This window comes from Camellia sinensis, chromosome 9 (genome assembly GCF_055761805.1).
Source record: "Camellia sinensis isolate YWXY chromosome 9, ASM5576180v1, whole genome shotgun sequence".
NCBI classification, from domain to species: domain Eukaryota; kingdom Viridiplantae; phylum Streptophyta; class Magnoliopsida; order Ericales; family Theaceae; genus Camellia; species Camellia sinensis.
This window is the reverse complement of record NC_138969.1, coordinates 126,514,122-126,530,181: the sequence shown is the minus strand read 5'-3', so window position 1 is coordinate 126,530,181 and position 16,060 is coordinate 126,514,122. Positions and strand designations below refer to the sequence as shown.

The following is a 16,060-nucleotide window of genomic DNA, read 5'->3' as shown; positions in this document are numbered from 1 at the left end:
TATATCTAGGGGTGTGCATAATACCGCCGAAACCGCTAAAATCGCACCGAACCACACCGCACCGCCAAAGCAAATTCGTTATTATTTGTCAATCGAACCGTCGATTTTTGGTAAGAAAAATGACAAATTCTAGTGACACTTTTATCAATCCGTCGGTTTCTATTTTTCTTCCAAACCGCACCGACCCGCACCGCTATTAAATCATATTTTATAAGATTCTAAAAATTCTTTTTTACTTAAGTTTGCTTGTTGTTCTATACCTTAGAATATAGTATTACATTACTGCTCGAGTGAAATTTTATGTATTGTATTTGATCATTGTAGCTTCCACAGATGCTTGTAATGAACTGATGGTATAGTCGTTGATATTATCATGTTGTTGCTACACTTGCTGCATCAGAAGAAAGCTTCACAAGATGCTTAACATTACGATATCTCTCGTCTTTTTTTTACTCTTTGATTTAAGTTTTGTAATTTGAATTATATTTTTTATAAACCGCCAATCCGCCCGAACCGCCAAGGCAAATCCGCCATTATTTGCCAACCGAACCACCGGTTTTCGATAAGGAAAATGACAAATTCTAGTAACACTTTTATCAATCCACCACCCGCCATACGGTTTCTATTTTTCTCTCAAACCGCACCGACCCGCACCGCGCCCGCACCGCGCACATCCCTATCCACAAAATCTTTTCTCACAAACTACATGACTAATTAATTTGTTTTTTTCCTTATTACATCATTCAAAAAATTTATAAAAACAAATCGTGTAGAAAAAACATTTTTCTTGAACTATCCATTATATGGTTATGCATTACAATTATAATAATAATAATAATAATAATAAACAATTACTCCCTAACCCATTATATGTCCGTGCGTCACATGAAGAATCTACCAAAGCATATTATGGAATGGTATATGAATGAATTGGTCAAAACTTCCAAGGTCAAACTTCCAAGTTCAATCCATTTTCATTGGAATTATCATACTCAGATGTTTCCAAGAAAAATTAACACAATACCAAAACCCATCAGAAAGCAAGCAAAAAATCTATCTACTTTTTTTTATAGACAATTACATTACAACTAATACAAAATTCAAAAATCAAAAGAATCAACAAAAACTAAAACCCAAAACCACAAAGTTCTGCTCAAAAAATATTTCACAAAATTTGAAAAAAATAAAAAACATAAACATGAGGAATATAAACATGAGGAATATAAACATGAGGAACACAAAAATAGCAATAAGCCAGAGAGACCATCATCATCTAACTGTGGATGCAACAGTGTGAGCCCACCATTTGAGGCTATCTTTAATGTCAATTTCATTACCTAAAGCAGGAACTCTCCAATTCATCAATGGATTCTCTCTCCTCTCTCTCTCCCAAACCTCCCATGCTTCAGAAAGGTAAGGCCTTGGAATTGAAGATTCATCAAAAGCACTACTACTACTAATCTCTTTCACTTGTTCTTCACCGTCATCTTTCTTGGCCAATCTTTGTAACCCAGGAATAATCTCAACCAAACTTGAGTTCACATCTTCTTCTGAGAACACAAAACCCAGATCCATAAACCCTTTTAGCTCCTCAAACTCAAGGCTTGACAAGCTTTTTGTCATACCCTTGTTTGTTCTTCTCCTCATGCTTCTGATTTTCTTGGGTTGCTTTTGCTTTATTGCTGGCTCTTCTTCTTTTGTAGCTTCAAATCCTGAGAGGATGGTCTGGAGATGAGGTGTTGAGGAGAGGACAGAGTCTGGAGAGAGAGAATCAGAACTGAAGCTTCCAGTGGTGCTCATCAATTGGTCACTTTTGGACCTCACATGGATTGTTGGGAGGCTTGAAATTTTGGGTTCTGGATTGTTTTCTTGATTTTGGTGATTTGGGTTTGTTTCAGAATTTGAAATTTGTGGGGGTTTCTTGAAGATTTCAAGATTGAACCAGTATGAATCAAAGAGGTTCAGAACTTCTTCTGGGTCCATTAATGGCGGCTAAAGGAGGACTCTGGGTTTAAAGCTGGGGTTGGGGATGATGATTAGCATTCAGGGCAATTTGGAGTTTATATAGTATGTATTTTTTAATGTTGGTTTACGAAATTGCCCTTTATATTGTACTCAAATTACTAAAAAGCTTCCACACGTTAGTTTCCCATTTTGAATCTTCTTTCTTAATTCGATTTTGTTTTTCATGAATGTTCCTTGTACTGCACTACTAGACCAATAATATATTTATTAATTTTTATATTATACTTATTTGACATTTCATGTAATGTGATGTGATAGATTTTATCTAAGGTTTTTTTTTTTTTTTAAAAGTTGTATACATCATATTTGTTTTCAGTTTTTTAAACACACTTTACAAGAAAATTTTATTTTCTTGTTTTTTATATATTTTTTATTTTTATTGAGTTTTTTAATATTTTAAATAATTTTTTTAATTTTTAGATACACCTATATAAATACACTTAAAAAGTATAATTTTTATAAAAAAAAAAATCTTTAAAAAATTTACTAAATATCAAAAATACAAAAACAAAAATATAAAAATATAATATATTTTTTGTATTTATTAATTTTTTTAATAAAATTTATAAATATTTTACTTTTTAGATACATCTAAGTAAGGTACAGCTAAAAAAGTAAAAAAAAAATTAAAAATATTCACTAAAAATAAAAAAAAAACACAAAAAAAAAAAAAATTTAGATTTTAGAAAACTAAATTTAAAAAACTGAAATCAAACACGCTAATACTTGGTGATAATAATTTTGCCACATAAAATGATAGATTAAATATGATATAAACAAATTATGAAAAATGCTATAAGTTTTAAATTTTTTACCAAATAAATGATTAAATATCTCACACGAGTGTAGGGTCTGCAAAATTGTGGACCACACATCCACGTGAGACATTTGATCATTTATTAGGTAAAAAATTAGATTGCGTTTGGTAGAGTTTTGTAATTATGATTTAAGAATATGAGTTGTATTTTGAGTTTGTGAGGTTTGAAATTATGATTTGAGTGTCAAAAATTTGTTTGGTGAGAGTTTTGAAAATAGTTTTGAAAAGAGTTTTGGATTAAGTGGAGAATATTTGAAGTGACATTTGATATTTGATACAAAAACTTACCACTCATAACCAAACATACAACTCAAAATTATTTTAAAGCATATAAAATTTTTTTAAAAATTCAAAAAAAAAATTTCGAATATATAAAAATTAACATATCAATTGCAAAAAATAAATAAATAAATAAATAAAAAATTCACGGTTCCAGTCAACCGGCCAGACAACCAGTTAGGCCAAATTTTGAAAAAAAAAATTTGAAAAACGCGCTTTGTCAAAACAGAGTTTTCTGCAGAATTATGAAAAATTAATTTCACAACTCTATCCAAACATCATAATCAAACCACAAAGCAGAAAACTAGTTTGAAAACAAAACCAAACAAAGCGGTATGTCTACCATTATCCAAAAATTATAAGTGCCTCGTCATTAACAATAGAAAAAAAAAATTATGAATCTATAATATATATATATATTAGCATTTGATCTGTGTTGTGCATGACTAAACATATATAATAATGATATATATTAATATTTTATGAATTTTTAGATTATAATTTTTTTTTAATTTTTTTTTGAAATATATTATAAAGATATTTATTAATATTGCATTACTTTTTAGATCATAAAATTTAGAGTCCGCCTACTTTACCTTATGATCTAGCCCAAGGTGCAATTTAGGTTGACCCAACTAAGTAATTTAATTTCATGAAATTTTAAAGTCTTTAGTAATTTAAGTTTTTAAATTTTATGGCCTTAAGGTTATTTTAAATTTGATCAGTAGTAACGAAAAAATTTACTAACTCAAATTAAATTCATGTAAGAGATTGAGGAAGAATTGCCAACTCAAATTAAATTCATGTAAGAGATTGAGGAAGAATTGTCACAATTCAAGTACTATGATTTTTTTTTTTTTGTTAATAATATATGACCCTCACATTGAGCCTGTACATACAGAGAAATTTTAAAAATGAAAATAAAAAATTGGTTAGAAAACTTGATTTATGTCCCTTTAATTTTTTTTTTAATTATAATAGATTAGAATATTGTACTAAAGTACTTTTGTATATCTATCCATTTAAATGAAAAAAATATATATGATTAAAAATTTTGTGATTAGTGACAATAACAGGATAAGTATAAAAATCTATAACTCATTCAAATCTAATCCAAATAAAATTGGTAATCAGTTATGTTGAGTGTTTTTTTTTTTGGTCATATCTATTAGCTTTTTTAAAACTAAAATCTAGTAATCAAAAAGCAGAAACTAAAAGTATCTGTTTTCTAACTTTTAAAAAATCAGCTTCTTTCACTTATTTATGGTTATTTCTACCAAATAAGCTATAAGTAAAGACATGGGAGTCTTTGGGCGTTGCTTGGGCCGAGTTAAGTAAAGACTGGCTACCTAGAAAGATCCATCACTGCACACTTTCTATATATCTGTCTCCATTCAATCAAAGACATCCATACCATAGAGAATCAGGCTCAGCAAAAACGAGACTAGGGACCATGAACCCCCTCCATCATTATTTGATAGAGAATGCTCCCCGCTTTCTTCCTGTGGTTACTATTAGAACACAAGCCAAGGAACTCAAAACCACAACACAAGCACCCTTTACTAGTTTTGGACTTTTCGCCTTTTGCTTCTGGCTTTGAAGGTAAATAGTCAAAAAAGTTCCCCGTAGAACGCGAGCGCTGAGGCTTTCATCGAAACAAAGAGAGAGGCCTGGCTGGTGCTTTTTTGTGTGTTAGCCAGGTGAAAGGCTTGCTTGACTATAAATAGATTAGTAATAAAGTATTAAGGAACTACTAAAACCGCTATTCCCGTTTTTGGGCTATAAGACTCTTAGCTTCCAGCGAGCTACGTGCATAAGCTTTTTTTACTAAAAAAACAATTCCTCTCCTGGCAAAAAGTGGTCCGTCAACTGAACTTGCCTTGTTGTGATAGGGGTACTGCTTTTTCATTCCCACCAAGGAGCCGTAGCTTTACTTAGCCACACCAACCCTTGATTGCCTTACCTTCTATTATATTTTAGTAAACAGCGTTTAGGCTTTACTAATATAATAGAAAGTAAAGGGGCATGTATCCACTTTTTTGTAAAGAAAGAGGGCTACTTCACGAGCCACTACTAATAATCGAAAAGGTTCACAGCGAGTTTAGTCTATAGTGACGGAACGTTTCCGTCGGAGGGGTTTGTCTCCATGGAACGAGTATTCACTACCACTTACAGTACCTTTATTCACTCGTCTTGCTACTTCGGAACTGTTCGGTGGACACGTGGAGTCGAACGTCTCTCTACAATGTAGTGTAGGTAGACTGATTATTGTAGGTGACTGTCTCTAGTGGTTTAGAGGCAATTCTGTTGCTACCAACTTCTCTGTTTGTAGTCTAGTAGATCTACATGTTCTAGTGGATCTAAAGTAGGTTTGTGTTCAGCAACAGAAAGAGGTGAAGTTCTGCTTTCTTACCCGAGAATATTTACAAGGGAGAAGCCTCGAAAGGCATACGAGTGCGCCTCTCAACCAAAATAAGCTATAAGTAAAAGTTGAATCAAACAGTCTGGCATAATTTATAAAATAAAATAAGTTATAATTACTTCTTAAAACCAAATATGGGTATAATTTTGGTCCGGCCCGACCCACCCTCGAGCCTCGCTGACTCTAGCAAAAAATTGGGTCTGCCCACTTGAACAAAATCTCGGCCCAAAGCCTAAGTCCTAGGGAAATTCGGGCCTACGGTTGGTCTTCGGTCGAGCCTGAGTAGGGCCTGCTAGTTCATTTATTTATTATCAAAATAGTTTTAAAATGACGTTGGGCAGGCTGGGCCAATCAGGCCGAGGCAGAAAAAGCATGGCCCAAACCCTAGCCTAGGGGGTCAGATTAGGCCAAGCCTCAAGCCTGGTTAGCCTAGGTTCGGTCGATCCTCAGGTGGGTTTCAAATTGACGGACCATTTTTACACACTTAGAACCAAACGTTCCTAATGAGTGGTCAATATTCTTAATTATTATTTTTTCTTCTAAAATTAAAAAATGTAAGTTTTGATAAAATTTATTATACCATTGTAGAAATGATAGTCTCATTACCATAATTTTATTTTTTAAATAATATTTTAAGATGCAAATTTTAATGAAAATTTAAAATAAACTTTTGAGAAATAGTCTTTTTAGTAATTTTTTAAACTTTTTATGAAAAAATATATAAAAAAAAAAGAGAAAGAAAATGACTTTTTTTTTAGTGATTTTTTAATTTTTTTTCCTTCTAAAATATCAACTTCCCAAAACAGACCTTGTTTGATATCTAATTAAAAAAGTCACATTCTTTTTACTCTTTTGTCTTTAGTAGATTTTTTTAATAATTTTTTTTTTATTTTGCTGGTTCATCTTGTGTAGAAGAATTTAAAAGTAGAAAAAAAAAATAAAAATTCACTTCAAAAAAGTAAAAAAGCCAACTGTTTTTGACTTCTTCTTTTTTTTTTCTTTTTTTTTTTTTTGTCTTCAACATATATATATATATATATATATATTTTTTTAAAGAAATGTAAGGCTATGAGTATAATAGTGGTATTTGAAAAATAAATACTATATTATATTTTAGACATATTTTGTTAAATTCTGAAATGGTAAGGTAATTTAGAAAAAAAGATGTCATAATTAATAGAAACTAATTTAAAGTAAGTTTTAAAATGAAAGAATATGCCATTATTGTTTATTAATTAATAAGGAAATGCTTTCAAACTTCCTTACAAAAATAGAAAAATATCAAATTGAGTTTTAATTATACAACATTCTTATAAGAAAAATAGAAAGAAATTAAATTTTTATATACATTTTTAGAAGGATTTAGAAATTAAAAACTAAATTTGTTTTTTGTGTAAGCATTTTTAAAAAGATTATATTGTAATAAAATTTGAAAACATTTCCTTATTAATTAATAAAGAATTAATTATTTAAAAGCCCTATTTATAAATGTTATGGTAGTTTAGGTCTTATCTAAGATTTTTTTAACCTATAAGTTCTATTTAGTAAAATTGAGAATATTATCAGTTTTTTCTAATTTTTAAAATTGAGAACATTATCAATTTTGCATTGTAATGTTCCAAATAATTATTTCACTAACTGATAAAAAAAATAAAAAATAAAAAATAAAAGAGCATGAGAGATTAATGTTTTTGCCCTTTTACTTATTTGTTTGATTCAACTATCCAATAAAACTGAGAATATTACCAGTTTTTTCTAATTTTAAAACTGAGAAAAATTATCAATTTTTTCATATTTAATTTTTTTTTCTCAATTTTGCATATCAATATTCTATCATCATGATTCTTTATAGACACAAAATTTTCAATTTTGCACAAAAAAATAATTGAGTTTTTAAAAAAATTTCAATTTTTTTTTTTTTTTTTTTTTGCACAAATTTTTGTTTTCAAGTTTTTTCAATTTGAAAGTTGATTTTTAAAATTTTGAAAATCAAAATAAATATCAAATCATCATGTTCCTTTATAGATAATTATAAATGATGAACAATTATTATTTGAAGGGCAATTTCGACTATTACAAATTTAATAGGACATAAAGGTCTAAAAAATCTTAATTAGGACTTAATATAATATAAATCCATAACTTAGGACTTGTGTGTAAATGGCTCATTAGTTGTAACGCCCCCAAAATAATAACATTAATTCCATCAATAAGACATGCATTAATATGTAAAAGTTCCACATTCTCCCATTTATCAGAGTTTCATTACAAAAAGTATTACATGTTAACAATAAAAGCAAATGCCCTAAGGGCTTACAGCTTTCCAAGTTAACACTTGGTTACAACAAAAGAGTACTAACTCATTTACACATTAAGCCCTCGACTTGAATATACATGTAATACATCAAAAATAAGATGACAAAAGGGTATTCGCCTCTAGCCTCCCAAGTTACGTCCTTGGAGGTGGCATGCTACCTGTACCTGAAAATGATATTCCCATATAGGGTGAGCCACAGCCCAGTAGAAATACACTAAACCAAATATGAACAATGACTAAAAGATTAGCAATTGATAGATTGCCAACACAGATACTTTCCCTTATCACACTTTACGGTTTCATGACATACAAGTCCATATTACCATTCATTTTCCAATTTCTTTCAAATTCTCAATTTATAACCATGGCTCAGAACCTGGCCAAACAACTCATATGAGACAGTAACTCATATCAAACACTTCCCATTTCATAATAGATAAGCATACTAGCTATATCACACAACAACAGATAAGCATACAAGCTATATCATCACTTCCACAGATATGCATATGAGCACTATCACACTTCCAATGACAAGCATATGAGCTCTGTCAACACATTAATAGATAAGCATATAAGCTCTATCTATGGAATCCATCCCCTATCTCCTCCCAACACATCCGGTTTAGAGGTCCATCCCCTATCTTCCCCTAAACCGTGGAATACATCCCCTATCTCCTCCAACACAACACAATGCATATAAACAACAATTATACACATCATCACACAATACATAAATTTAATGTATTCTTTCAATCGTCAACCTCAATAACACATTCCAGTGATTAGTTACAGTTTGCCTAATCATCATGCATTGTCTACAACAATCACGACTATCCTCCACCGATAGCCCAAAGCAGTTATTTCTATACAGAAAATAAATGCAACAATGGATATTTAATCAACCTTTCAATTTGGTGAGCGATAAACGGTCCAACTACACCCTTTAAACCCATACATTCCCAATCTCAACAATCCCATTTCATTTCCTCATTTCTCACAATTAATTGTCCCAATTAATCAAACAATGTAATTAGGTCATTTTTCATAATTAACATTTCAACCCTTTGGTCCCATTCTCATCAATGATTCAACATTTGTTTCCATTTCTCTATGTCAAACATACATCTAGGTTTATTATAAACAAAATCCCAACTTTTGTAAAAATAACACAAAAGCCCCACACCCTCACAAAATTACCAAACCAACCCCAACATCTCAAAATACTAAAATTCAAAGACAAAATCCATAGAGAGGAGTCGGATATCCCTACCTCAAATTCAGAGCTCCAAGGGAGAAGATGACAAAACCCCACGTGCTCCAAATCTCGAAATTTTCAGATTAAAAAGTAGCCCTCGACGATCAACAACTTTTTTGTAAAGGCCAAAGATGAGCAAATCACTCCTACTAGATCAAAACCTAGAGAGAAAGGTAGAGTTCTAGAGTGAGAGGCTCAACAATGGTGTTTTTGGAAAAGTAGGAGAGAGAAGAGAAAGTGAAAAAGTGATTTGAAAAGTCAAAACTCGGAACTTAAACCCAGTCGCCCCGCTCGAGCGTCAAATACCCCGCTCGAGCGTCACTCACAGACTCCCGCTCGAGCGTCAAAAATCTCGCTCGAGCGGCGGATACACACTCCCAGAACTTTTACAGAACCAGGTCTCCGCTCGAGCGTCACTCATACAACCCCGCTCGAGCGGCCAATCCCACGCTCGAGCGTCCAACACTGCACAGGAAATACTGGATTGGTGAAACTCCCGCTCGAGCGCCCAAACCCCCGCTCGAGCTGACAGGTCAAAATCTGGGCAACTAGTTTTGGTTTCTAAACTCAACCAACCTGCAACAAACCTGCCCAACACATCCTATAACTCGAATACGAAATAAGAAGGATGTAAACCAGATATAAATCAACTACCAACATCCACGGACACATGTCCGGATCACTGTACAACAAGGGTAAACCCGGGATCGCTATATAAACAATAATGGCATATTGTTTCATTTTAAAACTTACTTTAATTTAGTTTCTATTAATTAAATGTCTAAGAGATATTATCATATTATGAAATCCAATACTTGCATGACACGTGTATTTTTATAATTTATAAATTCAATAATTTGAGAAAATTACATTGAGCCTTTAAGCCTTCAAGACCCAATATATTTGCTCATATACTATAATATATAGTAATATATTTGTTTATTTTCAAATTTTGAGTGAAGGGTCACATAAAATAAATTGATAAATTAATTGTAATTTTCATAAATTTGACATAATTACACTAATTTTTTTTAGTAAGTTTAAAATGAAATTAACTAATACAAAAGACATAAAGAGACAAGAAAAATTAATACTAAAATATATATTTAAGTATGAAATAGATGATAATATTAATTTTTTATCCATATGATTAAAGAATTACTACTGAAAAAGATAGAATATTGAATTAAAATTTTGAGAAATCAGAGTGTATTTATACTTGTGAAGTTTAATATATATATATATATATATATATATTTATAAAGCTTAATGTAAGTTAGTATAATTTATCTAAATAAATTTAAATAATAGGTTGCATTTTTAAATAGGGTTTAGTAAAGCTAAATGTGGCAGAACTAATATAGATAGTGTGCATATATAAAGATAATTAACATAGAAAAATATATGACTAACGAACAATTAATGAAGAGATAATTTAATGTTATATGAATTAAAATTTTAAGAAAGTTCAATATAATTATATTCAGTTTATTTAGTTTCAGTTTTCTGAATTCAGTTTTTTAGAAATTGAATTTTTTGTTTTTCGTGTATTTTATTTTTAGTGAATACTTTTAAAATTTTAAGCATTTTTTTTTTTACTTTTTTAGATGCACCTTACTTATATGTATCTAAATAGTAAAATATTTAAAAAAATTAATAAATACACAAAAATACGAAAAATGTATAATTTTAGTATATTTTTGTATTTTTTATATTCAGTAAATTTTTTAAAGATTGTTTTCACAAATATTATATTTATTTAATTGTATTTATGTTAGGTGTATCTAAAAATTACAAAAAAAATTGCTTAAAATATTTTTAAAAATTCAGTGAAAACAAAAAAAATATTAAAAATGAAAAAGTACAATTTTTTTAAAAATAAATTCTGAAAACTAAAACCAAACAGTATAATTTATTTTATAAAATTTATTATATTTCATCGAAATTTTAGAAACCTTATTGTAATTTATTTTTTCAAATATTAGTTTTACACGATTTTTAAAGCAATAGCATTGCAATTAGAATATGAGAAGGTGAAAGAAATCATTACGTGCGGAAAAAAAAATGATATAAAGGATGATGCTTTTGACGGTGATGATGAGAGTGATTAGGGATGCAATACTTTTTTTCAAATAAACCCACACTAGTTGGTGGGATTGATACGAGGATAAAATTTAAATTTGAAAAAATTAAAACTAAATAAAAAAACTCAATATTTAATTCTTTTAAGAGAGATTTATTTATAAATTCTATTTAGAGGATTTATATGGCTTAATAAGTTTATATATTATTCTTGTATTTCACTTAATTCTATACATTTAAAATTATATTTCAATAGGTCATTTTTCTATATTAGAAGTGCTAGCATAGCATGGGATAAGAAAAAAGAATTAAAAAAATTATCAAATAAAATATTATCAGTGCAATAATTAAAGTGTAAAGTGAAAAAAGAAACAAACTTAAGTGACATAAAAGAAAAAAAATGATATTTATTCAAATTCTTTACTCTGTCATAAGTATATTTAGAAAACACAATAATTTATTTTCATTGATTGTAAAATATTTATAATATTAAGAATATCACTTAAAATACAAAAAAAAAAAAACAAAAAACAAAAAACAAAATCACGCTTATATTTGTCTCTCACATGTCTTACTTTGTTATCCATCCAAACATGATAGTTAAAAAATACAATAAGTTATTCTCTCTTTTCAAAAAGCAGAATCAGTTGAAAAACATAATCACAAAGTTTTTTACTCACCGTCTGATCAAAACGGAATGTAAAAAATAATTAGTCAAAAAACACAATCACAATTTTAATATTTATAATATTAAAAATGTCATTTAAAGTACAAAAAGAAAAAAAAATAAATCTCATATTTGTCTGTCACATGTTTCACTTTGTCATCCATCCATACATTATAATTAAAAAAAAACAATCAGTTATTTTCTTTTTCCAGAACACACATTCAATTAAAAAACATAATCACAATTTTTTTTTCTCACCATCTAATCAAAACGGAGTGTAAAAAAATAATCAATTAAAAACACACAATAAATTTTTTTTCTTACTGTCCGATCAAAACAGAATGTAAAAAAACATAATCAACATTGTAAAATGACCGTTTATATTAAGAATATCATTTAAAATATGTGTATATATATGTATATCATACTCGTATACATCTCTCATATGCTTTACTTTGTCATCCATCCAAACATAGTAGTTAAAAAACACAGTCAGTTATTTTCTTTTTTCAAAAAACACAATCAGTTAAAAAACACAATCACAATTTTTTTTTCTTCTCATTGTCTGATCAAAATGGAGTGTAAAAAATCACAATCAATTAAAAGAGACAATCACAAATTTTACAATCAGTATTGTAGAATAATTGTTCATATTAAATGTCATTTAAATTTTTTTTAAAATATATATTTATATATATATATATATATATATATATATATATATCACACTGATATCTGTCTCTCACATGCTTTATATTGTCATCCATCCAAATATAATAGTTAAAAAATACAATCAATTTTTTTTTTCAAAAAACACAATAAATTAAAAACGCATAATCACAAAAAAAATTTCTCACCGTCATATTAAAATGGAATATAAAAAAATAAAATTATAATTTTTTTTCCCTCACCGTTTGATCAAAATAGAGTATAAATCTTCGACACACATTAAAAAAAAAAAAAAAAAAATACAGGAGTGATTTAAGGAGTTGGTTAAAAACTATTTTTTTGGTTTTTTTTTTTTTAGCTTTTTTTTTTATGTGTAAAAAATGTGAGAATTAATATGACCCAAATAAGTTAAAATTGAAAGCTTACTTTTTGCTGGTTTTCCAAACAAAAATGTTTGGGACCCCTTTTTTAAGGGTCCTAAAACCCCTAATTTGATCTTTATTTTTTATGTGTGTAGGGTCTACTCATATATTTATGAACCTCATATTATGAGTGATTAAAATAAAAATAAAAATTATAAGGATAATGTATATGTGAGCGTCTGCATCACAATTATTACCCCCCAAATAGATGGAAAGGAAAGTGATGATTATAGTCAATTGAAGATGGCTCACTGCATACATGAAAATAAGAGCAATGAGAATCAATGGAAGGAAAAATTATGTAGCAGTCTTGGGCAATGTTTGTTTAGGGGGATTGGATTAGATTGGATTAATATTCTCATGATTAATAATTTTAGAATTATGATTCTTTTGGATTGTGTATTATATCTTATATTTGGATTGAGTTAGAATTATAAGGAGGGATTAACAAAATATTATCCAATCCGATATTTGTTTAAGGGAATTTGAATGAATAAGACATGACAGGACATGAGACATTCAATATATTGACCATAATACCTATATTATGGTCATTTGATAAGTTAGTCTAGATTTTGACTTAGTACCCCAATTTATATCTCACCCCTTATGTAGAATTGAATAGTCTATCATATGTGAGATATCATATCCAGATAGATTGTTAGTCCATACTTCAATTTTGTTCCTAAACATCGGATTAATAATTTTATTGAACTATTAGTCCAATCCCAAATACATGTCCGCCCAAACAAACATAATCTTAGTGTATTACCACATGGTGCCTAACTCAATATGACTGATTGAAATATTGTGAAGTGTTAGATTAGTATACTTTTTGATTTTTTATGAAAAAAAAAACGTAAAATATGAATTAGATTTGAAATGATATGGTAGAGAAGTGATGTGATCAAAATAAGATGATTGTGATCCAAATATGATAATGTGCTATAATAACATATGCTATTTTAACATATACCAAACAAGCCCTTAATATTTTTTATTAAATTAATAAGGGATAACTTGGTAAATATCAAGTGTTTAATTATGTGAAGTGAAACTCCTAAACCACCAAATAACCTCTCCAATTGAAGAGTGATTAATGTTCATGAACGAGAATGGGACAAAGGAGCAAGGGACAAAGAGAGGCGGCTGTGGAGGTCACGACAAAAAAAATCAATGAAAAGTGGCTGCGGCAGGCACATTACAAAAAAATAAAATTAAAATTTTAAAGATCAAAATTTAAAAGTTAAATATTTTTGTTCTGAAAAATATTATTATTATATTTTTAATAATAAAAATTAGATATTAATAGTGAATTATTATTTTTTTGGGATTAAATTTTTTTTTTAAAAAATAAATATTTTTTAGACCAAATTATTTTGTCTCTAAAAGTGTATTTATTAGTGGTATTTTCAAAATTTTGTTGCTAAAAGGGTTTTTGTTTTGTTTTGTTTGTTTTTGTTTTTGTTTTTTTTTTTATATACTTTTTTGGGATGACCCTATAATCCTCACGACGATAAAAATTGGTCTCTAAATATCATTTGTAATAAAATTTTCACTTTTAGAGATCAAACAATTTGATTTTTAAAACTCTTATATGTTATAATGATAAATTTTTTTAAATTGAAAAAGCTCAAAAAATGAAGGTTGAGCGGGAGTTTGGGAAATAAGTATTAAGCATTTTTTTTTAAATGAGAAAATTAAGAAATTTGGATTGAAAAATTGAAGGTTGCGTTTGGTTTAGTTTTGGAATTGTGATTCTCTTTTTGGAGTTGTAATTTGAGTGTGGAGTTATGAGTTGAGTTTTGAAAAGAGAAATTTTGTTTGATTATGAGTTTTGAAAAGAGATTTAAAAAGTGTTTTGAAAGAAATTTTTGAATTTTAAGTTTTGAAAAGAGCGGATTGGTCTACCCGGTCGTTTGCACGAACATCCTCCTGGACATCCGGCTGGTTGATCGGAACAGTGTTTTTTTTTTTTTGTGTGGTTGCAATTGCAACCTGTTATTTGAATATATATATATATATATATATATTTGTTTTAGATATTTTTTAAATATAGAAATTATTTTTTTTAGATTTTTTATAAAAATAAGTTAACAATTCCATCACTAACTGAGAGGGAGTTTTTATATGCATTAGGGCCAAGCTAGGCCAAGGTGCAGTAATGGGCCGTTCAGTGGGCCAAAGTAAAAAGGGCTGAGTAAAAGGGCTTTGTAAAGTTAGCTCGGTCAAAAAGGGCCTTATAGTTAGCTCGGTTACACTGGTCGGAGGTATAGTTAGCTCGACCGCGGTGTTTGGAACCGAGATATTATGGCTTCTTTGGGAGGACTTTGCTCTGGTTAGCGCGGTCAGAACTTGCTGTAGTTAGGTCAGTCTCAATGGACTCAACCGAGGTATCAGTGAACGAGGGTTGAGCTATGTGTTGCATGTGAAGGTGCCGGTTTGGGTATGACAGAGGTATTGTTAGTTCGGTTACATTGTCATACTACTGAGGTATAACCATCTCACTTGGTTTAAGCAGTGAGGGGGGTGTTGAAGGATAATCATTATCTTTCAGGAGTGTAATTCCTAGGAGGACTCTACATGGAGGAATAGGTGTCCTACTAGGATTGTGTCACACAGAACCTATAAAAGCTCATAACATCACATATGGAGAGGTAACACAACTTTGATTCCTGAATTCACAGAGCTTTTGTGTCTATTGCCTATTGTGCTGACTTAGGCATCGGAGGGGTTTGCGGCACACACCCGCTGGTTAGCTCACGTTTGTGCACTTAGGTGGCAAAGCGACGACATTTCGAGGAGCGCAAGCTTGATCAACAGGATCATACAAGCAGAATTATTTCGTGCTCGTACAATTGGCGCCGTCTGTAGAAATTCTACAAAGAACAAAACCTCTTGATCAAGCTTTCCTCTCTAGTTGAGATCAATGGCGCACAATGAAGACTTACCGCAGTCCGCTATCGACGGACAAACCCCAGAGGGGGGAGGGAGGCGCGAAGGTTTGCCTTCTATCCCTCCCATGGCGAATTTAGAGCCCCAGCGACAGAACCCCCAGAGGGATGCAAGGGAAATGCGGGGTAATAGTCCCCGTCACTCTCA

At 29.9% G+C, this 16,060-nt stretch overlaps 1 protein-coding gene across 1 annotated transcript; it reads right to left on the bottom strand.

Moving 5' to 3' along the window:
• Window positions 1-1,269: 1,269 nt before the first annotated feature.
• On the bottom strand, window positions 1,270-1,983 carry LOC114296011 (uncharacterized). Its single transcript, XM_028240294.2, has one exon. The coding sequence runs from the start codon at window positions 1,981-1,983 to the stop codon at window positions 1,270-1,272; it is 714 nt and encodes a 237-aa protein (XP_028096095.2).
• Window positions 1,984-16,060: the final 14,077 nt, after the last annotated feature.